We start from the raw sequence: 25314 nt of genomic DNA, 5'->3' as shown, positions 1-25314 counted from the left end.
TCATTAACCCCTCACTCTAAACACCACTCGTACGAAGTGATGCATAACACCGCAACATAAAAACGTAGCTTTTTGTTAAACGCAGCTGTACGGTTTTTTTAAGGTGGGGCATTTAACTCTTAGGGTTACGTTGGTTTAGCTGTTACATAACTTCACGAATTAAACCTCATAAGTTAAATACTGTGCTTATTAATATCCGAAACAAAAGGCATGGAAGACGTTGTTCATGATTGTCCCGGATCAAGCGGCGCTGTGCGTCACAGCCCCTCGGCCCACGTGAACGATCGTCAAGTGCCACGTGGTGGTGCGTGGAACAACACTCTGAGAACTACTGCCGGAGACCACGGTCTATGTCAACGCCTTAAGTATCCTATGACGACAACCGCTGCCGTTTGCCACTGTGTGGCGGTGACGTCAGCACGGCGCCCGTGCCAGGCTAGGTGCGCTTCGAGGCTATCACGTGAAAAGTGTCGAAGGCGACGCTGCTGGCAGGAGATCACGGGACAGACCCCCGGGGTGGTGCCTTGGGGTTGGCTGAACGAGATCAGCGGCAGATTCCGCCGGCTTTGCTCCGTCCTCCGCCGCCAGTTTGTGTTCAGCCGGCTCAACAGCACCAGGTAGCAGTGCCGGATTAAGCTAGTGCGGGACCTGAGTTAGCATATGTTTTAAAGGGGCCCTAAAGGACATAAATATATATTTAAACACACTTTTTTTTACTTGCATAGTAAAGTAATTGAATGTTTTTTCATTTGCTATACAGACAAATAATACGACAAATCGCTAATCTTAAACACCCAGTCGTTCGTAAAAGTTGAAGGCGGCAGAGTACTATAGTAATAGAGCAAGTGCAGAATCACAGAACCGGAATTGATAGTTTCGGTAAAGTCACGTAGAAGGGAAATACTTCACCTGAGGACGGCTGCTTGCGTTGTGGCCGAAACGTCGTGAGAATTGTATTTTATTATGTTTTATTTATATTATTTTATTATTTCCCTTCTACGTGACTTTACGAGAAAGAACCAAGAATATGAATCCCTGCAGTAACGAAAGCTTTAAATCGAAACGGAATTGATAGCTTGAAAGCATTTAGCGCGGGGCCCTTGAAAGTGCATATGTAGGTAGCTACGCACACAATGTCGTACCATGTCCGACCGCATAGCCGCGTTTGGGTGTGTGGGGCGGCGTGTGGGGCGGCGGTGTGTGGGACAGCGGCGCGCTGCAGGGCTGCTGAAACGCGTCACCATGCCCCATCCTCACAGCAGCGGCGACGGCTTCTGGCTGCTAAGCCATCGCACAGAGACGGCGGTCACGGCATCGCCACGCGCTTTCTGATGCGCTTCTGCGGCCGTCTGGAACGCCTGTTCCTTCCGATACGAGGAAGCCACTGGAGTTATGCACATGCGAACACACGTGCTCAGTCAGCTTTCAAAGACAAGGCGTATATTTATCAGCGCATGTTTGTTTGCATCTTTTGCCACAACCACGTGTGGTTAATGCAGACGTGATGGCTTGCACCAGGTATCTACTTGTTGAATGAACACCTTGACACCGACTGTTTGGTTGCCGGAGAGGGTTAACAACAGACGATTTTTTCTCTTTGGTTCTGTCGGTAAAGTCACGTAGGCGTTATCCACGTCTTTGGCTTTATTACGTAATATTTTATTTTCTACCCACGTGACTTTACCGAAAGAACCAAATAGTATGGATCCCTGCAGTCACGAAAACTTCAAATCTCGATTAAAGACAATTCTTATTGCTTCAACGTTCTCGTCTGTTCAGCGGCTCTGACGAAATGCACTGGCGTCATTTGACAGCTGCTGGCGTGACGTGGGAAATGCGATCGATCAATCGATCGATCGATCCGATGCCCTCGCGAGTGTGTCCATCGTCCGCGAGCCCCCGGCGTCGCTCACCGGGGCGAGTTGCGAGTTGCGAGAATCGCAGCGTGTGGGGCGTTATCCACGTCTTGGGCTTTATTACAGCAGAGGCGGCGTTGTATGTTTAACGATGATAACCCACATGCCTTCATGTATACACAAGTACATTTTGACGTTCTTTTTTTACTTACCACAGAATTTTTCACAGTATAATATATCATTATTTTTCACAGTTAACATTTACGCAAATCTCAGCCATCAAATCAGCCGATAGGACCATCAAATTGCAATCCGGTCACAATCTGCTGCTTACACCGTCGATTCAATTTTCCCCAAAAGATCATTTTTGTTTAGTTTTTTTCCCCATTTTAAAATTATCATTCCCGCCTAGTCATTTATATTGACAAATACTGCATATATATACACGTTATATATGGGGCACATTGTCTAGCTGGAGCCTTGTATGCAAACGCATGGATTATTAATATTATTATTATTTGTATAAAAGCTTTCAGGATGCATAAACGAGAGTTTTCCACAATCAAAGCAGCAGAGTGCAGGGGGGGGGGGGAGGAAACGGTGTTTTGTTTTCCGACACAAATGAATTCGACTCGAATGTACAGTGTCTTCAGACTGTTTGGCAGCACGGCTGGCTACATACGGTGCAAAAGAAGTTCAACGTAGGTCCATAGACTCATCGCACAGAGACCCATAGACTCATCGCACAGAGACCCATAGACTCATCGCACAGAGACCCATATACTCATCGCACAGAGACCCATAGACTCATCGCACAGAGACCCATAGACTCATCGCACAGAGACCCATAGACTCATCGCACAGAGACCCATAGACTCATCGCACAGAGACCCATAGACTCATCGCACAGAGACCCATATACTCATCGCACAGAGACCCATAGACTCATCGCACAGAGACCCATATACTCATCGCACAGAGACCCATAGACTCATCGCACAGAGACCCATAGACTCATCGCACAGAGACCCATAGACTCATCGCACAGAGACCCATAGACTCATCGCACAGAGACCCATATACTCATCGCACAGAGACCCATAGACTCATCGCACAGAGACCCATATACTCATCGCACAGAGACCCATAGACTCATCGCACAGAGACCCATAGACTCATCGCACAGAGACCCATAGACTCATCGCACAGAGACCCATAGACTCATCGCACAGAGACCCATAGACTCATCGCACAGAGACCCATAGACTCATCGCACAGAGACCCATATACTCATCGCACAGAGACCCATAGACTCATCGCACAGAGACCCATATACTCATCGCACAGAGACCCATAGACTCATCGCACAGAGACCCATAGACTCATCACACAGAGACCCATAGACTCATCGCGCAGAGACCCATAGACTCATCGCGCAGAGACCCATAGAATCATCGCACAGAGACCCATAGACTCATCGCACAGAGACCCAAAGACTCATCGCGCAGAGACCCATAGACTCATCACACAGAGACCCATAGTTTGTTGTCCTTCCGCCGCACCTCCGATTAGCATGGCTGGCTACGTACGGTGCGAAAGAAGTTCAACGTACGTGTATATACATCAATTCCTGGAGGTTGCTTTAGAATTTTGCCGATTCATAATCAAACAACGATGCCTGCCAGTCTCCTAATGCATTGCTCGTCACTCTCCTGTGTTGATGCCTTGACATCCTGAGTGTGCTTGTGACCGTGGCCTCTACACCTCGCAGCGTTTCCATTTAAATGCTAGGAAACAACTGCAAGTATGTCCAGTACTCCAGACACCGAGACTTGCAATACCGGTAAATACGGGCATGCCCAATGATGCTATGTATAGTATTATTATTGTACAATAGCAGTACCGATATACGCTGCCAATTCCGTGACCGCAATGCGTTGGGATTGTGTACGACACAATGCTGGAGGCTGGAGTTGACCGACAGAGCTATTGGTTGAAAGTGAACTTGCTCGAGCCATCTTAGCAAGTAGTGATCCAACGCTGCTTTACAGAAAGCGTGTCACGTGTTTGCAATCATCGATGTACTCTTCTGGCAGTGGTTAAACATCATACGCTAGTATAGGATGTATTCATATTTGTCACACGTCAAAGTTACCGTTTACCTACATAACCGTTGAAAAAATATATATAAAGTTCTGGTATTATACTGCATTTGCATTACTATCCGATACTGAGATACCCTGCGGGCTATAATGCCCTCTCGTGCCTTGCAGCGTGCGAGCACGATCGCCAATGCAAGTTCAACTGCAGCGCAACTCGAGTTTGCGAGGCCTTCTTGCTTCGACCCTCGATTTAGGCCGTGGCCTTGGGCAGGGTGATGGCTGTCGAGTAGAGGTCATCTCCGTCGACACCGCTCGGCCCCACTCTCCTGCTGCCCTCGTGCTGCACCTGGTGCTCCTCCTGCAGCACCTGCATGCGGAAGGAGTCTCTGGCGGAGAACGTGTCCAGTCCGCTGTCGGCGGGGGTCGCCACCTGCGCTCATGACGAAGGGCGGAGGGCGACATCGCGAGCACAACACGTGAGTTTGCTGTCCCACGTACGTACGTACACGGTCGGCTACGTACGCTGCGAAAGAAGTCCAACATAGGTACATACGCAATGGTTCTCTGGAACGCTCTTACGGTGTTAGGAAGCCACTGGAGCTATGCACTTTTTAAATCACCCAGATGTAAAATTAATTTATCTAGAACTGCTTTTTGTGTTTAATTTCTTGTCCTTCCCCCGCACCACCGATTAGCACGGTTGGCTACGTACGGTGCGAAAGAAGTTCCACACACACGCACATACAACGTGCGCACACGCCTTCGCATTAGTTTGAGCGTGGAAGAATAATAGTTTCATTTTATATCGTGTCATTCATGCTAATAGCAGCGTGTCATTCATGCTAATAGCAGCCATACATTAATTATGAGGACCAAATCCCATACACAGCCAGTACCAAGCAAGTGAAATCCCTACTACGACCAAGCAAAACTCACAAATAAATAAACAAATTAAGAAATGGCACCAAAACAAAAAGCACAGACGACGACAACAACAACAACTGTATCGCAACAGAGAACACGAGCCCGTCAGGTCGGCTCCACATCCCACAATCCCCAGCATGTGCCCGCGACCGGGTTCAAGATACGACGGCATCTGAAGCCGTGCGGCGAAGATAAGGCGGATCAATTCCGTGGCCTCCTCGGGCGTGGACGATTTGGCCAATCGCCTTCCAGGACCTGGCGACCACAAACGATAGCCCAACGAAGAGGCTCATCACGTGGACACGTAAAGCAGCCAAATACTCGAAATGCGTGATGTTGATTCCAAATGTGGAGGGAAAAACCGGAGTTCCTGGAGAAAGATCTATGCTACCACGTGGAGAGAGAGACACCGCAAACTCCACATATACAGCAGCAGGTGTCAGGGTCGGGATCGAACCCACAACCTCCTGTACACTAGGCGAGGTAGTTAACATCTCACCACCGTGATAATGATGGAGACACCGCAAACTCCAAATATACAGCAGCAGGCGTCAGGGTCGGGATCGAACCCACATCTTGTGGGATGACAACAGTGTTCACCCGATGGACAGATTAGCTCCCAACGTGGAAATGTGGAAATGCCACCGCTGGTCATAGCTGCTCAAGGATACAAACTGTTCTCATTCTATATTTACGCGAGTTAAATGTCCTTAATCGAGTAAGAGCTTTCCGTGGATGCGATCAAGACGGTTATTTTCACACGAGTGAACAGATATACCCCTTTGTTTATAGAGGGCATCGATTGGTTTCCCACGCTTATGGAAGGATACGCTATTGTTTCGACTATTTTACATATACGCATTGCACCCTGGTTATCTCTGCAGGTGAATTAGCGACAAAATACGCGTCATCTGCATTCAGAATGGACGTCACATATCTCGCTCCGTCATTCGAAGAGAGGGAGGCCCCTTTTGTGTGCTGGCGGCATGACCCAAATTTGCCATAATTTGAAGGTAACAAATGTACCTTCAAGATACGAAGTTGGGATTACACTGCCCCCTACTGCGAAACTAGAACTACGATACAAAACATTAACAATTTGATTTGGATATACAGTCGATCATCGGTTATCCGGCGTGCAACTATCTCGCTTCCAACATTATCCGGCAGTCCCGGGCTGATCCGGTGAACCGGTTCAGATAATCGTCACTGGTGTTGGACGTGAGCCGGATTCAGAGGGCAGCGTGATAGCCACTGCACTACCGCTCCCCGTAGTCCAGTCCACACACACACTCCACACACACTCCACAGACACACACACACTCCACACACTACACACTCCACACACACACTCCACACACTACACACTCCACACACACTCCACACACTCCACAAACACACACTACACACTCCACACACACACTACACACACACTCCACAGACACACACACACTCCACACACTACACACTCCACACACACTCCACACACTCCACAAACACACACTACACACTCCACACACACTCCACACACACACTACACACACACTACACACACACTACACACTACACACTCCACACACACACTCCACAGACACACACACACTCCACACACTAAATAGGCACACACTACACACAATCCACACTCTACACACACTCCACATACACTCCACACACACACACCACCACACACACCACACACTCCACAGACACTCTACACACACCACATACTCCACACAAACACACACTCCACACAAAGCCACACACTCCGCACAAACACTTACACACACACACCACACACACACACTACACACACACACTACACACACACACACCACATACTACACACACACTACACACACTACACAGACTCCACACAAACACACACACACTACACACACTACACTACACACACCACATACTCCACACAAACACACACACTCCACACACACACTACACACACACCACATACTACACACACACACCACACACTCCACACACTCTACACACACACACTACAGACACTCCAGCGAATCTTCATGGGGGTTGAGCCCATTGCTCTGTTGCCATCTTTTGACCAACTCGCAGTCTTGCAAGTGAGTTTACTTTGGAGTGCCACGGTGTGTGAGATGTTAACTATCTCGCCTGGTTTACAGGGAGTCGTGGGTTCGATCCTGACCCTAACGCCTGCTGTATATTTGGAGTTTGCATGTTCTCCCCGTGGTCGTGTGTGTTTTTCTCCGGGTGCTCCAGATTTTCCCTCCACATTTAGAAACTTGTGTTTAGAGTATTTTGGCTGCTGTAAATGTCCACGTGATAAGCCACTTGCTGTTGTCACTTTCTGACCCGCTCCTACAGGGCATCTGTGGATAAAAGAGCTTCATAGCTCACCAGATTTCTCCAGGATAGAGATTCTAAATCCGATTCACTTCGGAGAGCTATCATGATAGACCATTTGTGACAGCAAGCTCGCTTCTCACAATAAAAACCTGACCTGGTAAAAAAAAAAGAGCTATAAACTGTAGCTCAGTGGGGCCTTAGCTGGTAAATGAAAAATGGTTATAGTTGGTTAGTTAGTTTAATGCAACGGAGGCCGCACCTCCAATTCATCCCAGTCACCGCCATCACCGTCATCAGCCTCCATACGAGACGACCGATTCGGCGGCGGCGGCGGCGGTGGCACCTGCAGCGGCCGTGCCGGCTCCCTCACCGTGAGCCCGGGGCCCGGCTCGGCAGCGAAGCCGGCGTTGCGGCGGCCGTCGACGTCGTCGGCCTGACGACCTCCGTTGTTCTTCATCGGGGCCTTTTTGTTCTTAATCGGGGTCTTTTTCACGTCGGACGCACCTTGCTCCAGGAACCTTTGGGGGAGTCGGGAGAAGCGCCGGGTGATTGGGGTTCGTGCCTGGTGATGGTGCCTTGTTACCGTAGTTACTGGGGTTCGTGCCTGGTGATGGTGCCTTGTTACCGTAGTTACTGGGGTTCGTGCCTGGTGATGGTGCCTTGTTACCGTAGTTACTGGGGTTCGTGCCTGGTGATGGTGCCTTGTTGCCATAGTTACCGGGGTTCGTGCCTGGTGATGGTGCCTTGTTACCGTAGTTCTCCATATGGAATAGGCCCTGTAGATCTCAGTGCGGTGGGTCTCAACCTATTTCGGCTACTCTCCCCCTTGTTGAGTGTTACCCCTCCCCTTGCCTGACCCCAACACGGTTCTGAGAGATAATTGTATGAATAATGAACATCGATATTTTAACCAATTGTCCATGTTGTGAGGTCACCTAACTAGCTAAGTGACTGCAAGCAAATAAAAAAAATCAACGGACGCTCTGCACACGTGACATCATTTGTTCACGCTCGCTGGTTGCTATTGGAAACCCGCATTGTTTACGATCAATAGAGTTTAGAAAGGTCTCTTATATCGTTCTAGGTTGCCATGTGGCTTTAAATGTTATCGTACTGATTTTATATTGGCAGATTCGTACGTGATTATTCACCGATGGCTCTCACGTGCGGTATAATTTCGCACTAACCACCTCACGTCGTAACCCCTTGGGCATTGCCACGTACCCCCGGGGGTTCGTGTACCCCCGGTTGACAACCACCGTCTTGGTGCACCATCATTACGGCAGTGCTTCATTATCGGTATGAGTAGGCATTGTTATTGGTAAATTTCGATTTAAAGCTTTCGTGACTGCAGGGATTCATCTTCTTGGTTCTTTCGGTAAAATCACGTAGAAGGGAAGTAATAAAATAATTAAAATCTAACATTATATTTTGTAATATTTTATTATGCTTTATTTTTTTTACTTTATTATTTCCCTTCTACGTGACTTTATGGAAAAACGAGTAACTGGTGTGGTGTGTAGTAAACATCACCACTAGGGAGACAAAGGCGGCTGGGCGTAGCGCTGGCCACCCACCCCCCTTATGTGCCGTGCCGGCCTTCGTAGGTGCACGATAACAGGACTTGCCCCAACAGTCTGTTGAGGCTATACTGGGGCTGGGGGGGGGGGGGTCTTTGTCTTTGTGCGAGTGCTGGGTGCACACCTGCTGATGACCAAGACCAGGCCGGCCCCGATCAAGGCGATGGAGAGGAGCACGACCAGGATGACCGTCACCACCACCATGCCGCCCGACCGCGGCCCAGGGGTCACGCCGATCGCGTTGAGGTCACCGGCTGGACATGGGGTGGCAGTGGCGGTCAAGAACCAAACGTTCATCATTAAAATAATAATAATATAATATTGGCAATGAAATTATTTGTAAACAATAAACCATTTTTATTTTACCAGGTAAGGCCCACTACTGAGCTATAAAGCTCTTTTTAGAACCGCGCTGGCCACAAATGATAGCTCAATAGACGTTGCTAATCACGTGGAAATGTATAGCAGCAAAATACTCTAAACGCGTGACGTTGATTCTAAATGTGGAGGGAAAAACCGGAGGACCTGGATAAAAATCCACGTGACCACGGGGAGAGATACACGCAAACTACAAATATACAGCAGCAGGTGTCAGGGTCGGGATCGAACCCACGATCTCCTGCACACCAGCCGAGGTAGTTAACATCTCCTAGCCGCCGTGGCACCCCCAGTGGATTTGTAAATCCACTGCTGGATGAAGGCCTTCCCACGCCGTGTCGTTCTTGGGAAGTTATCGGACGATATTTCAAGCTGGTGCGGCGGCAGTTGTTGAAGGGGGAACGGGCAAGGACCCAGTTTGGATATCCATCGTCTCAGCGACGCGCGCCACAGAAGGAGCTGCACCTTTGTTCAGCCGGATGGGTTTCGACCAGGAGGACTCGAGGTAAGCGCCGCTGATGGCCCCGTTGGTAGCCACCGTTCCCACGAGGTACTTGAACCTGCAAGCAGTCACAGCGTCGCGATCCCGGTTAACGTGGCTCGTCAGAACGGTGTGTGCAGCGGATGTGGTTCAGGGTGGACCACGAGCTGCCCCGTGGAAGATCAAACCCAGAGATCTTCACGGAACACTTTGACTTCAATGATTGCTGCGTGGCAACACTGCCCTCTTGTGGCAGCAGGATGAGCAGTAACAGTGAGTAGAATGTGTGTACCTCATGAGACCTCCTTTGCCAGTACCAACATATGATAATAGGTTTTTCCCCTTTTATCTGGCAACAAAACAGGTGTTAAGATGTTAAAACACCAAACTGAAACCTTTTACAAGGAATCATGTCTGCATTAACCACAATGCTTGCGGCCAGAATGCAAACAAAAAACATACTCTGATTATATATGCATTGTCCTTGAAACATATATTAACAGAGTATGGATGCATTGCATCAATAGGCGTTGGAGATTTAATTCTCGAATAGCAGTTATCCGTGATAGTAGTCTACTAGTTCATCAAGCCTGTCTTTGCCAGGAAAAAGTTTTCAATAAATATAATAATTGGCCTGATATGATTTATTGTGAAATTTGTATTTACGATCAGACACTAACTACTCCAAACATTAATATTTTTCCGCAAAAAACACAAAAAATCTGATATTTCTTGTTGTTTGTGTCCTTAAAGCTACCCATGCACCACATTTCAGTGGTCTACCTTGTCGGAAATACCCTTGAGGTTTTGAGACATACGTACAGATGAAGGTACTTATCTATAAAGATGGGAGTGATTTTATATTTTTAATTGAGAATGTATTTCTGATACCATTTAATCAGAGAAATAATACAAAATCATTCTATCTAGTTGGGTTAACACAACAATAATTAAATGCCCAATTTAAATACATATTGTCCAGGGTCTCACTGCATATCGGCCTACAATACTCTCCCTCCACTATCTCCCAATTCTCAATTCTCGCCATCTCGTCTTGATCGGGTTGTGCGTGCAGGTCAAGCCTCAAGGGTTCAATGATTTTTGAAAAAACTAAAGTATTGAGCGTCTGGCATTTGTCCGCTTCACGTGGGTCTGACATCCCGTTGCTGCGAAACCTTCTGCCACGAGAGGGCAGTCTCGTCAGGCGGCGGTGGGTGAAGCCAACGAGTGTTGATGTCCGGCTCTCGGCAAGGACTATCCCCAAACTCACGGCACCAAACTCCCACCAACCTCCCCACCCCGCTCTCTTCTCCAAAAGCAGACTCGCCCTTGCAATCGCTCCCTGCATCCCTTTCTCAATTGCTTGTGGTGTCCCCAAGGTATTTATCTCCAAATAGAGGTTTGTTTTTGGGGGGGAGTGAGGTCGCGGTAATATATATAAATGCGTCGTTAAACCCGCCACCACCCGACACGGCCAGTCAAGTAAGGTTAAGTGTCACGTGAACAAAACGCGACCAATTCGTTGCTAGTTCAGCTTCATGGCAAGGTTACATTTCAGATTTTTTTTTTCAGAATATTTATTTATAATGGGAAAATCCGATAAGCTATGAAGCTCTTTTTCACAGGTGTCCAGTCGGGGCACGGGCTAAGAACGTCACAACCACAAACAAAACAAAAACACTTACAATTAAAAGTAAACCATCCCCATCGTAACAGGCAGACCACACTGAGGTTTTCACTTAGTTTTCAGAGGCGACCTGGCCACAAATGAAGGCTCAAGGAAGCGACTCATCATTTGGACATTTTATAACAGCAGAATAACGCGACCTAACCCACATACCAAAAAAAACCTTACGGATAACACGCATGTTGTGGATTTGCTGTACTAGTAACGAATTGGCACGTTCTGTTTACGTGACACTCAACCTTACTAATTGGCTGTGTCGGGTGGTGGCGGGTTTAACGACACATTCATATATTTACGCGACCTAACTCCCCCCCAAAAAAACCCCTCTATTGTGCACGTATTCTTAAATCTCACCAGTAGTAGGTGCCGGCTTTGAGTGGCCCGTTGCACGTGACCTCCACGCTGCACATGGAGTCGGCACCCACGCGGTAGTAGCTGGTGGACATCGACAGCGACGGCGGGGAGCCGGTGCAGCTTAGTAGGGGGCGGCCCCCCAGAGCCACGTACCAGCTGCTGCTCCCCGCGCCCGAGCCCGCGTATCCCTTGTCGAGCCCGATCGACGAGCTCGTGATCATCTCGTTGCTCACGTTGCCTATGGACGGGGTCGGTGGTTGGGGGGGCGGTGTGGGGTTTGGATATTTTTCTCATAAACATTTTTTTTGGTTGCCAATTGTTCATCCAACTGGTGAGGCTTTGACTCTCGGTCGCCTTGCGTTGCGGCGGCGGACTCGCGCCGAAGGGGAAACTTCCGTCGTCGTGAGTTTCGATTACGAAAGCCAAAAGATTTCAAGGTGGTTGTTAGTTTTGGAGAGTCTAACCTCCTGGTATAAACATGCCAACGTTGGGCCAACCCGACTTTGGTTGACGTTGTCACAATGTTGGTCCAACATCAACGCGACTGAAAACTCATTCCAGATTGGAATTCACTGCTTTTATGTTTCGTTTGTTGTCCTTCCCCCGCACCTCTGACGAGCACGGTCGGCTACGTACGGTGCGAAAGAAGTTCAACATACAGTTTCAACATCCAAACTTCAAATATTTAGAGCAGTGGTCTTCATTGCAAGGGGTAACACTCTATCCCAGTAGTCTTCATTGCAAGGCCCCCACTGGCGGCCCCCCTGGTGGCCTTTAGTGCGTCCCCTGACGTGCGGCGTCCCCGACAAGACACACACAGTGACAACACCACCCCATCATCACCATCATCGTGCTGCTCTCAAACCCAACATTGGCATTGGTTTCAAATGTTTGGCGGCAGCCCTCACTCACTCTGACGATGTCTTATCGGCTCAAGTGCCCCGCCCCCCTCTGAAAATGAGCGAAGATCGCTGCTCCAGGAGCACGCGCGGTGCCTGGAGCGGGCACTCACGTTGCGCCGTGGCCACCACGAAGAGCCGCAGGTTGGCGGCGACCGAGCCGAGAGCCGCCACCTCCGTATCCAGGGCGCTGCAGAAGGGCGCCTGGAGGGCGACCGTCGTCTGCGTCACGGCTCCCAGCAGGTTGGGGTTCACCACGGTGGGCACCACCTGTGACACTGGAACAGGCAATGGCGTCATCGTCATCAGCAGCAGCAGCATCATTGTCATCATCAGCAGTGTCGTCATTAACATCTCGCCACTGTGGGCTCCACGGTGGCTAGGAGATGTTAACTACCTCGCCTGGTATGCAGGAGGTCGTGGGTTCGATTACGACCCTATATATATTTGGAGTTTGCATGTTCTCCCCATGGTCGCGTGCATTTTTCTCTGGGTCCTCCGGCTTTTCCCTCCACATTTAGAATCAACGTCACGTGTTTAGAGTATATTTAGCTGCTATAAATTTCCACGTAACAAGCAACTTCTTTGAGCTATCATTTGTGGCCAGGTCGCTTCAGAGAAACTGCTAAATATCTCAGTGGGCTTTACCTGGTAAAGTAAAAAAATAGTTTCGGTTAGTTCCATATCTGCCTGCCTTAATAGATGTGTGTTGTGTTTGTGAATGTTTAAGTGTGTACGTGCCACGACGGCCTGGCAGTTAAATGATAACATCTAAGGATCGTAAAAATAAATAATCTGAAGTCGTGATTTCTCTTCCCCGAGACAAAATCTCCACGCGAACTATGCGCGGCATCTGACGTATGCGTGGCATCTCACGTACGGCTAATTGCGTAAGAGCTGTTGCTGTTGTCATTGTTGTTGATTTGAATCCACCCCGAGGCAGTGACTCGGGCTATACATACCTGAGAAGAAAGAAACGAAAATAAACGGGCAACTTGAAATGCGTGAGGGCGGCAGCACGCCGAGTGATGGGAGTGATCACCGCGAGTCCGAGGCTCGCCGTCGTTATTTGTGATTATTTTTTAAACGAGACGCCCTCGCTGCCCGAGGGGACGTGGCGAGCGAGCCGACGGCTCTTCCAAGAGACTTTCGATGTGCGGAGGAGCGTTGATAAGTGTATCTTCTCGTACGTGCGGGTTTCTTAATTCCCCCACTAACGCTGCCCCCGTGGAAGCACAGAGAACAGGCTGCGAATTCACAGCTGAGACCCCCCCCCCTCCGCTCGGAAACATGAAGACACAAGTCTCGATATTGTTTAAAATTTGGGCCCTATCCCAAGATTGCGTGAGACATTCAAGTAGGCGATGGATCGTCCTTCCAGAATTGCTATCGAGCAAGCGATCGATCGATCAATCTATATTTTGCTTGCCAATATCGCCCTCAATGAAGTAGGCATCGGTGCACGTGCCGTGCCACAGAGAAGCCCACGACGTAGTACCACATTAGCACTCTGAAGTGATCACAGTTGGACTCTCTTACCCAACATTGGTGAGCACCCTTCGTGACCTATAACAAACAAACTAAAATCGCAATGTATCGGCGATTCCATATTGGGGTTGTTGATTGTTTGTTTCTTCAAATATAAAATACAGTTTCTCAGAAATGACGAAAGTCAAATTCAGCAATTGGCCATTTCTTGTAATCGGGGCAGAAAGAAATAAGTTTATTACACTAAGCAATAGTCGTGCGAGGATGGATTCGTCCATAATTAACAATCGATTGTTTTTGTGCTCGCAATGAAAGGCTCGAATGTCAAGGGGCGTTGGCCCGAGCCATCAGAATGAGCAGCCACGTGTCCCGTGCGCTGAGCACGCCGAGTCAGAAAGAGTCGAATCTTAAATGCGCTCGCCGATCGCGTCAAGGAGCATCAACCAGCGCCGCGCCAACTCCGGCCATCCGCGCAGCAGCAACATCGGCAGCGGCGGTAGAGGCAGCAGCAGCGGCAGCGGCTGCTGGCTACTTCTGGCTGCTTCTGGCTGCTAAGCCGTCGAGCAAAGACGGCGGCGGTCACCGCATCATCATCATCATCACCGTCGTCGCGCGGCGCTTTCGGATGCGCTTCTGCAGTCCGTCTGGAACGCTCTCCTCTTTCCGATATTAGGAAGCCGCTGCGGCTATGCAAATTTGAAATCATCATCTAGATTGACAGACTCATTTCTCTAGAACTGCTTTTTCGTAATTAGTTTGTTATCCCCCCCGCACCTCCGATTAGCGCGGTTTGGTAGGTACGGTGCGAAAGAAGTTCGCCGTACACACATAACACACATCCGACATATCCTCGCGAATAGCCAGAGCATGCGGAATCAGCTTGTGAATGATGAGGCATGTGCATGCGGAAGTAGTGAGCAGCTTGAGCTCCGTATAGGTCAAATGAAAAGTGCTGGAGGGGGTACCGATATGAAAATTATTAAACAAATTATCGATTGTGACTGCATCAGCCCCCGGCAGGGAGACAGACCGGTAGGCGAGCGGCTGAGGTCCTCGCGGAACCTGCCGATTCTGTGGTTGGGGTTGTTGTTTTTTTTAGTCGCCGGGGTTTGATGTAAGAATGCTAAGAATGTCGCCTTTCGGGAAAGTTGAACATTTGTGGGGGGATGCGCGCGCGGGAGGCTGGGTCATCTTGGGAGCCGAGGTGGTGCCTTGGGTGGGCAGGGTTTCTCGGTACGAACACTCGCGCCTCGAGGCACGAAGCTCCTGGGTTTGATTCCCAATCGGGATCTCGAGTTGAATTGGGACTGAATGCTGATGAATGTCGCCACTCTCGGAATGCCCGTGGAACCGTGAGGAAGATGGGTTGTGTAAAGTCTATTTCGATTTAAAGCTTTCGTGACTGCAGGGATTCATCTTCTTGGTTCTTTCGGTAAAGTCACGTAGAAGGGAAATAATAAAATAATAAAAAATAAAACATTATAAAATACAATTCTCACGACGTTTCGGCCACAACGCAAGCAGCCGTCCTCAGGTGAAGACCAGGTCTGTCGGAAAGACAGCTGACAGACCTGCTTGCGTTGTGGCCGAAACGTCGTGAGAATTGTATTTTATTATGTTTTATTTTTATTATTTTATTATTTCCCTTCTACGTGACTTTACCGAAAAAACCAAGAAGATGTGTAAAATCTACTTTTTGTTTTAGATAGACAGAGAGACGGGACAGAGTCATGTCTCTCCGAACGCGGGCGTTACACTCTGGGGAAATGCCGTGTTGGGAAAAACTAAAATAAGACACCATCACGAAACATCGCGCTGCCTTGCTGGGCCCGAATGTATCACCCCCTGTCTCTTTCTTGAAGCAATTATACAAGATTTCCCCTCGCTTGGTATCGCTGCAAACTAAAAACAGACACATAATACGCGTAAATATGATCATAGAAAATATATTAAGACGCAGAATTATACTGAAGTTTTTTTAAATCTCTAATTAATGATGGTGACGATAATTACCTCCCCCCCCTTCCTTCGGCGTGACCCCGCCTCCCCATTGTCAATCACACGCCAAAGGATAAACACACGTAACATACATGGTGAACACATTACAAGTGGGGTTACATTGTGTAAGTATAAATGTGTCGTAACCCTCCACCGAGACTAATTCGAGAATCCATTGAAACAAAAAATTGTAACCGATCTGACAGCTAGAGGCTTAGTGCGGCCTGGAAGCGTATTATTAAGTAATATATCTTACAACCACAACACTTGCTAATTAACGTATTACCAATCTATTACATAATTGCAATACCGCCCCCCCTTCCTTCGCCCTCTGACCTCTGCACCTGATGGCTTCAGTGACGACCTCGTCCTGCTGCGCTATGTAAAACCAGAAGCAGGTGGATTGCTGCTCGATTCTGGCAAATCGCCCGATGCCGCTGGCTGATGCAGCTCCCGGCGAGACGTCACGGGGAACTGGAATTGTAAATGTCGTGGATTTACTCTCCAACACCACGGAGGGCTGCAGTAGGAACCAGCTGGCGCGTTGTTCACGTGACGAACCTTGCTGGATGTGTCGGGTGGTGGAGGGTTACGACACATTTATACACTACGCGACCTCACCCAAAAACCTTTATTGTGAATAATATAGGCCGCGAAAGCCTAGGTGATAAACTGCATCCATTTTAATTTGAAAAAGTGAAACAGATTTTCGTGTTCTTTTACTTAGGGTGATGATGGTGATGGTGGTGATACTCTTTGGTTTTGTCGGTAAAGTCACGTGACTTTACCGAAAAAAAACAAAGAGCATGCATCCGCAGTCACGGAAGCTTCAAATCTAGAAATGATGGTGATGATGTTGGAGAGTGCTCGCGGCGTGAGGAGCAAGACGGCGTGAGAAGTAAGACGGCAAGACACGAATCTGCAGAATCTGCAAGTGAACTGCGCAATACTTTTCGTCGCACGGAGATGAGGATCTTGGCAGCTTCAAACCGCGTATACCAGAATCTTGATTTGCACTGGAGGAATCCGATGAGCTATAAAGCTCTTTTCACAGATGTCCAGGAGGGGACGGGTCCGAATGGTACAACAACAAACAGTACAAACACGACGGGAGTGCAAAGTATAGTAAAGGTAAAAAAATCACTAAAACAAATTAAATTAACTATTTTTATTATACCAGGTAACGCCCACTGAGCATGAGCTCCTTTTCAGAAGCGACCTGGCCACAAATGAAACCTTAATAAAAAAAAGTGGCTTATCGCGTGGAAATTAATATCGGACAAATAGTCTAAACGCATGTTTCTAAATGTGGAGGGAAAACCCGGACGACCTGGAGAAGAATCCACTCTCCCACGCCGAGAACATGCAAACTAGAACCACCAGGCAAGGAAGATAACATCACGCCGCCGTGGCGCGCCTTAAATAAATACAAATAAGCATATAAGTTCAAATTGTATACTATAGCAGCCAAAACATCGCCCCCATGTTCCAAGAAACGTACCTCGATAGGTAAACCGTGCATATCCGAAACACGCGGTTCGATAAAGCAAGCGTTGGGGAAAGGTATGACTACTGCAAACGTACTGCGAGTACGTTGAACTTCTTTCGCACCGTACGTAGCCAACCGCGCTAATCGGAGGTGCGGGGGAAGGCACCCAAACTAAACACACAAAAAGCATTTCGATGTGAAGGAGACCCGTTGTCTGCGTGCTTGTTTTGTTACGCAGTTCCGCCTGCTCCGCCATTGTGTGTGCGGGGAGATAAGAGGGGAAGGAACCAGGTGGGGGGTTCGTGGGGACACACGGATTGGGACTCGGCTTTGGACTGAACACGTGTGAAACGTGGCGAGATGCCGGATACACCATCACCGCATGAGTGGGTATGCCGACGTTACCATTTCCCAGCCACCGTGACGCCCACGGTGGCTAGGAGATGTTAACCCCTTCGCCTGGTGTACAGGAGGTCGTGGGTGCGATCCCAACCCGGACAGCTGCTTCTGTATATTTGGGGTGTGCGTGTCTCTCTTCCCGTGGAATTTCCTCCGGGTCCTCCGGGTTTTCCCTCCACATTGGTCAACGTGCGTTTAGATTATTTGGGTCTCTGTAAATGTCCACGTGATAAGCCACTTCGTTGAGCTGTCATTTGTGGCCAGGTCGCTTCTGAGAAAGAGCTACGTAGCTCAGTGGGCCTTACCTGGTAAAATAGTTTAATTTATAAACACGGTGATGCACTTATTCATCGAGATCCCGCCTGACTGGTTACAGGAGAGGTCTTCGTGTTGGATTGTCCGAGGCAAAACCATTGCAGGGGCTGGCTGGTTGGGCGAGTGGCTGGGTGGGCGAGTGGCTGGGTGGGCGAGTGGCTGGGTGGGCGAGTGGCTGGGTGGGCGAGTGGCTGGGTGGGCGAGTGGCTGGGTGGGCGAGTGGCTGGGGCGGTATTTTTTGTTTGCTGGGCTCCATCGAAGATCGCGCAGTTGCGCGTCACGGTGACGAGGTGGCAGTGACCTCAGCGCACAAAGTTCCGCGTCGTTCGTTGACTTCGCAGGCGGGCGTGAGAGGGAATGCATGCACATCACAAGCGGCGATTGTGGACAAAGGTGTATCGGCAGGAATTTGTTTGAAGGATCGTATCCATGTACGTACGTTGAACATCTTTTGCGCCGTACGTGCTGAGGTGTGGAGATCGGTGAGAAGCATGTGGAGTATTTGCAATCGAGTGTAGCGTGTTTGTGCACAATTAAAGTGTATTTTTAGAGGCGGTTTTCCAATGGAAATGAGTGTGGATTGAGTGTGTCATGCACGTGGTCACGCAGACTTTGTTCTCATTAAAGCGTAAAACTAATTTAATGAAATCTACAAAGCCTTGGTTGTCGTGATTAACTACAATACATTTTAAACAGCAAAAACAAGCACGATTGTTGTTTTCATTTCATGCCACTTGTCTCCACACTTTCCTCTTGACGGACGTGCACGTGGCCACACGCGCACCACCACCGTCATCACAACCACGTGGGCCACGTTGAGCTAGTCGGAGTGGCCCACGTGTCACCGCGTTGTCGAAGGACGCCTCCTCCATGGATGTTTGATGTTGAACTTCTTTCGGACCGTACCGTAGCCAACCGTGCTAATCGGAGGTTTGGAGGGAGGACAACAAACTAAACGCAGAAAGCAGTTCTAAAGAAATGAGTTTTCAATCTAGACGATTTAAAAGTGCATAGCTCAATGGCTTACAAATATTGGAAGGAACAGCGTTCCAGACAGCCGCAGAAGCGCATCTGAAAGCACCGTGCGATGATGCAGTGGCCATCTTTGTTCGATCACTAGCAGCGAAAATCCTTTGCTGCGAGGGATGAGCGGAGTTCGCGTGGTGATGGTTTATGCCCCTTGACGAGATCAGCGAGGTGTTGTGGTTCGTTTGCCCGGCTCGGCCCGCGTCACGAGAGATCGGCCCGAGCCACGGGTCACGCGCGGACTGCCCGCCGGAGGACGAGGCCGCGATGGAGTCGCTCGAGGTCGACTCTGTCGCCCGGGTGGACGGGAGCAGGGCGCGGGGTGCGGGACAGTCGTCCCTCCGCTCGGCTTGCGGCGTGGCCACACAGACGGAAACGACTCGAGCGGATGACGTCATCGGACGGGTGGCAAAACCGGACCAACGGACCAACGTCGCACGCGCATTTTTCTTCCACGAAATGCAAACGAGTCGGGTTTAGTGGAGTGGAATGGGGTTAATGGTATGTGGAAGTGAGTGGTGGTGGTTGGTGGTATGTGGGGGTAAGTGGTGAGGTGATGGGTGTGGTAGAGTGGTGTGTGGGGTTGAGTGGTGGTGTGTTTTGGGATGAGTGGAGGTTGGTGGGTTGGTGGTGGTGTGTTTTTCGAGGGCTAGGTGAGTGGTGGTGTGTGGATGGTGGGTGAGTGGAAAGGGTTGGGCTGAGTGGTGTGGTTGGAGGTGGCTGATTGGCGGCGTGTGAATGGTGGGTCAGTGGTGGTGTGGGCTAATTTCACAAAAAGGTCGCCGGATTATGTAGGCGAATATCGCACACGCAACACGCTCGCTGGCCCACCTAAGCAGGCTGACATTTGAAAGGCCAACAAAGCAAACGGAGATAAAACGACAAAGCTTCTCATCCAGGTGGCATCCAGGCTGAAACATTCAACCACGGTGGAAGTCTTCTTCTTGAAAGAAAGAAAAAACACTCCTCGACTTTATTCTTCGCACGTTTGACTTCGGGAAACTAAACGGCAGCAAATGAAAGATGCCAACATCGCCCACCGTCCACAAAACGTCAAGGTTCACGGGGGGACGTCGGCAAGTGCCACGGCATCTCTGGTGGCCGGCAAGATGCTCGCGCGGCCCGCCAGCCAGCTCGCTGGTGAACCCCGTCAGGGCCCAACAATGCATCTGGAAAGCCATAGTAGAGGTTTCTTTTGGGTGAGTTCGCGTAAATAGAAATGTGTCGTTAAACCCGCCACCACCCGACACAGCCAATTAGTAAAGTTTGTCACGCATGTTGTGTTTACGTGACAATACTTACTAATTGGCCATGCCGGGCGGTGGCGGGTACAACGACACATTTATATTTACGCGATCTAACCCAAAAAACCTCGATTTTGGATAATATTGGTCGCGAAAACCTACTACGTGTTAGACTGACATCTGGAAAACCCCACGCTTAAGGCCGTCAAGCAAGTTCACTTTGCGTGGAACGAGTGAAGCAACAATAGAGCACGAAGGCGACGCGCGAGTCAAGGAAGCCAGCGACGGCCCATCATCATCATCGCCCCCGTCGTCGGCTCCAGGAAGCAAACGTGCTGGAATCCATTCACAAACAGAAATTAAAGTTTACAATTGCCGTGACTCCCCGTGGCACCTGCCGCCCAGGTGCCAAAAACGCGGACTCGCTACCGACGACGCGACAAACGGTTTTGCTGACGTCTCCCATCTACGACGCCTGCGAGGGCTGCCCGCCATCAAACGTCGAGGATCATTCGGCGTCGGGGCGCGTCACCTGATCCGCACCCAGCTGGAGTGGTTCCGCTCATATGCCATTCACGTGCCCGAGAACGGCACTAGTCACACGAGTCCAACACAACTACCGATCGAATACTATCTGATACTATCTGATACTATCTGATACTCTCTAATACTATCTAATACTATTTGATACTATCTAATACTATCTGATACTAGCTAATACTCTCTGATACTATCTAATACTCTCTGGGAATCTCGAACGAGGAGGCCTCTTGAGAGTTTTCAAGAACGCCCTAAGTGAGAAGCGCGTGGCATGGCGGTGTCGTAGTGGGCGCGCAGGAAGGCTTTGGGAAGAGTGGCCTCGCGTTGTGCTTGGAAGTGCGAAAAACGTTCATCCGGAATGCTCCAAGCCGTGGTGGTGGCTCTTTGCATCTGACGCAGCCATTGCTTTCTCTGCCGCGTGGCTCCACAGAGCCACGTGACGAGCCAGCAGAGCAGCTGACCATTGGCGACGTCATCCCCGAACCCCAGGGACAGGAGAGGAGGGGTGAGTGGTGGTGTGGGTCAATGGGGTTGTGTGGGTGAGTGGGGGCGGGTGAGTAGTGTGTGGGTGAGTGGGGGTGTGTGTGGGTTTGTGGGGGTGGGTGGGTGAGTGGTAGTGTGTGGGGGTGGGTGAGTGGTGGAGTGTGGGGGTGGGTGAGTGGTGGTGTGGGTCAATGGGGTTGTGTGGGTGAGTGGGGGCGGGTGAGTGGTAGTGTGTGGGTGAGTGGGGGTGTGTGTGGGTTTGTGGGGGTGGGTGGGTGAGTGGTAGTGTGTGGGGGTGGGTGAGTGGTGGGGTGTGCGGGTGTGTGGGGGTGGGTAGGTGAGTGAGGGTGGGTGAGTGGTTGTGTGTGGGGGTGGGTGAGTGGGGGTAGGTGGGGGGTGTGTGGGGGTGGGTGGGTGAGTGGTGGAGTATGGGGGTGAGTGAGTGGTTGAGTATGGGAGTGGGTGAGTGGGGGTGTGTGGGCGTGTGTGGGGGTGTGTGGGGGTATGTGCGGGTGGGTGAGTGTGGGTGGGTGAGTGGTGGTTTGTTGGCGGGGGTGAGTGGTGGTGAGTGGTGGTGAGTGGGGGTGAGTTGGAGTCGGGCGTGGTGCTGGCCACCCACACCTCCTCGTGCGCCGTGCCGGCCTTCACAGGTGCCACTCGCTAGCAGCACTTGCCATAACAGTCTGTTGAGGCTACACGGGGGATCTTTGTTAGTGTGGGAAGTGGGGGGGGGGTCTCGCTGTGGCTGGGCACAGGTCACCCTGTCCACAGGACTGGCTACCCGTCATTGTCTTCCTACAACAAGGATAAACCTGTCGATCTACATCGTTTTAGTTAAACAACGAATTCCTCATCACGCAACACTCAAAGAACACAAAGGTCTCAATCACACAAGGCGTTTCGATCGCCCCAAGGCCCGCGAGAGAGTGCGTGTGTGTGTGTTTGTTTTTAATGTAACGTGGCGGTGGTGCCGTTTTAGTTGAAACTTGTCTCCAGAAACCGCCACGTACTGGAAAAAAACCCACAAATGCGGCGATTGCTACTTGCCGCACGCAAGAGTGAGCAAACGCCGTCGCTCGACGTTGGTTGAACTAACGTCCGTGTATTTGTATGCAGGAATGTGAAACCCATGGGTTGCATCAACAAAAAACTGGTTTTAAACTTTGTTTTTTTAGAGAGAGATTTTTTAAAAATCAAATTCCACGCACCACCTTTCGTAAATTAACAGGCGCGAAGAAGCCCCATTTTGTGCGGCCTCGTGCGCTTTTGGTTGCAGGCAACTTTTCGTTGCAACCTTTTGTTGCCCGGGTAAAATCGCGTGTCCAGCTACCGCCCAGGAAGCTTCCGTCTCGTAACAGTCGGAGGGGCTCAGCGCGCACACGGCACATCGCAGAGGTGGACAACCGCGGGCTTGGCAACAAGTTGACCTTTCCCTGGGGCTGGCACGGATGTCCGCCAGCCTCCGTGGTGGAGGATGACAACCACTCCTGAATGATGCTACCTGGGCAACTTATTTTTTTTGTGTTACCAGGCAAATCCCACTGAGCTATAGGACAGGCTCTTTTTTTCAGAAGCGATCTGGACAATGAAGTGGCTTTATCATGCGCAGCCAATTACTCAGAGCAGCCATACACTCTAAACGCGTGATGTCGATTCTGAATGTGGAGGGAAAAACCGGAGGAGCCGAAGAAAAATCCACGCGACCACCAGGAGATAGACACGCAAACTCCAAATATATAGCAGCAGGCGTCAGGGTAGAGATCGAACCCACGACCCCCTGCATACCAGGCGAGGTAGTTAACATCTCATAGCCACCGTGATGATGATGAAAGAGAGAGACACGCGAACTCCAAATATACAGCAGCAGGCGTCAGGGTAGAGATCGAACCCACGACCCCCTGCATACCAGGCGAGGTAGCTAACATCTCCTAGCCTGGTGGCGGCCGCCCTTGCAACACGACCGCAGCGGAGCGGCAGAGCCTCGTCTTCGTCTTTCGCAACCGCCGTGTCCCAAGGGCGCCGTGGCAAGTTGGGGAATTCGAGGAGTGCTCTGGACGGTTCGCAAGCCAGGCCAGGGCAGAGGAGCTCCCCTCCGTGCCGTTCAGTGGCCGAGCCACCACCCCACCTCTCCCCATGGGGCAGGACGCAATCGGATATTGATCCGCCGTCGATTTGCCGCGAAGACCCAGAAAGCTTTCGGAGCCATCAGCTCAATATGTAAAACACACGTGCCCCCCCCCTCCCACTTCATCTTAGACCCCTCGTGCACCGTAATCCGGCCCCGATTGTGAACGTGGCCGAGACGTCCGCTCGCTCGCTCGCTCTCGGGCTCGGCAGCAGCGTGGTGAGAATGAGCGCGGCTTGGAGGGGCCGGGAGTGCGCGGATTTGCCCCAGCGCCTCGCGTCGTGCCGTCATCACTCTCCAGGCCGTGTTGTCAATTCACTGATGGGCGATGATGATGGTGATGATGGTGGTGGTGAGGGTCTCCCCCACGCCATGTGAGCGGTGGGGGGCGGGGGTGACCATACTTCACCACGCGGGTCAGTGCGGGTTATATTTGCGTGTCCCTGACGCCCGCTGTCCGTTTGGAGTGTGCGCGTCTCTCCCGTCGCTTTCTCTCTCCCCGTGCTCGCGTGGATTTTTCTCCGGATCCTCCGGTTTTCCCCGCCACATTTAGAACCGCCGTGCGCTTAGAGAATTTGTCCGCTGCACATGTCCACGTGGTGGTGATGATGAAGCCGCCACTTCGTGGAGCGATCGTTTGTGGCCAGGCCGCTTCTGAAAACGAGCCTGGTAAAATTAATTATTTAACAAAAATATTTTGTTTATTTTGTTGGGTTGTGACGGGGCAGCAGAGGGGACATCGGAGCACTGCCACCCACGTCACCCTGGCAAGCTCCGAACCGCAAGCCAGTTTGTTGAGGGCGTGGAGGGTGATTCAGCCCAGGATCCCTTTTGGGTGATAACATGAGTACCGCTGTAGGGAAGTCAACAGTGGCTGGGGGGGTATAATCTCTCCCTCGGCGCAGGAATGTGGAATTTCCACCACTGGCTCCCCAAGACGAGTCTACACCACCATCGCATCGTGAGCACCGACTCACACGCTCGTATTCAGGTTGCCGTCATTTCCCCAGAACCTCCGTACGGTGCGAAAGAAGTTCAACATGCGTCCATAATAGGTGCTCGCAAACACGACCTATATAGCCCACGTGGCTACAGGGAGCTCGCCCCAACAGCACTTGCCCCAACGGTCTGATGAAGGCTCAGACGGAAGAGGGAACTTTGTCTTTGTGTGCGCGAGCCTTCGACACTTCACGTGGCCTCAAAGCTGCACCTGGCCTGGCACAAGCGCCGTGGTGACATCACCGCAACTTAGTGGCGAACGGCGGTTGTTGTTGTTGTTTGTTTGTTGTTGTTGCGTGTGCGTCGTGACTCACCCAGTTTGCCGTGGGTGAGCGAGGTGGCAGCCATCGCCAGCGTGAGCAGCGGCAGGAGCCCCGTGCTGAGTCGACCCATCGCAACGATCTCTCGTCCTCAACTCTCCTCCTTCCTCCCTTCTCTCTGCTGAACCCCCTTCTCTCTCTCGTGTCTCTGCCCCTTGGCGGCGAGCTGCCTGTTCCTCGCCGCGTTACTCTCCGCAACAATCTGCCGAGCCCCCTTCACCCGCACAGCGCTCCCTTATCTCTACCGCGAACTTTAAATATCTGCGTTGGACCTCTCTCTCTCACTCTCT

At 50.6% G+C, this 25314-nt stretch overlaps 1 protein-coding gene across 2 annotated transcripts; it reads right to left on the bottom strand.

Annotated features, from left to right (window-relative positions):
• Positions 1–1948: 1948 nt before the first annotated feature.
• LOC133340994 (uroplakin-3a-like) lies at positions 1949–25314 on the bottom strand. 2 transcript variants are annotated; one of them, XM_061549572.1, is made up of 7 exons: positions 25019–25314; positions 12712–12876; positions 11700–11937; positions 9643–9737; positions 8924–9053; positions 7479–7737; positions 1949–4388 (listed from the first exon to the last, which is right to left on the bottom strand). In XM_061549572.1, exons 1-7 carry the CDS (start codon positions 25095–25097, stop codon positions 4209–4211), a joined length of 1146 nt encoding a protein of 381 aa, XP_061405556.1. In that variant the 5' UTR covers positions 25098–25314; the 3' UTR covers positions 1949–4208. The 2 variants fall into 2 exon arrangements, with proteins under 2 accessions (XP_061405556.1, XP_061405564.1); XM_061549580.1 differs by having other exon boundaries at positions 7590–7737.

The sequence above is a fragment of the Lethenteron reissneri genome, chromosome 2 (assembly GCF_015708825.2).
Source record: "Lethenteron reissneri isolate LAM-NWPU_2019-01 chromosome 2, ASM1570882v1, whole genome shotgun sequence".
Lineage (NCBI taxonomy): Eukaryota > Metazoa > Chordata > Hyperoartia > Petromyzontiformes > Petromyzontidae > Lethenteron > Lethenteron reissneri.
The sequence above is the reverse complement of the archived record's forward strand: the minus strand, read 5'-3'. Positions and strand labels throughout refer to the sequence as shown.

What these genes read in the sequence shown, in the direction of transcription:
- LOC133340994 (XM_061549572.1), bottom strand. Translation starts at nt 25,097, where the DNA reads ATGGGTCGACTCAGCACGGGGCTCCTGCCGCTGCTCACGCTGGCGATG. An exon ending in AAAGCCGGCACCTACTACTG is followed by an intron (nt 9,738 to 11,699) that starts GTGAGATTTAAG and finishes GACTGCTTGCAG; the next exon opens with GTTCAAGTACCTCGTGGGAA. An exon ending in ACCCATCCGGCTGAACAAAG is followed by an intron (nt 9,054 to 9,642) that starts GTGCAGCTCCTT and finishes CCCCATGTCCAG; the next exon opens with CCGGTGACCTCAACGCGATC.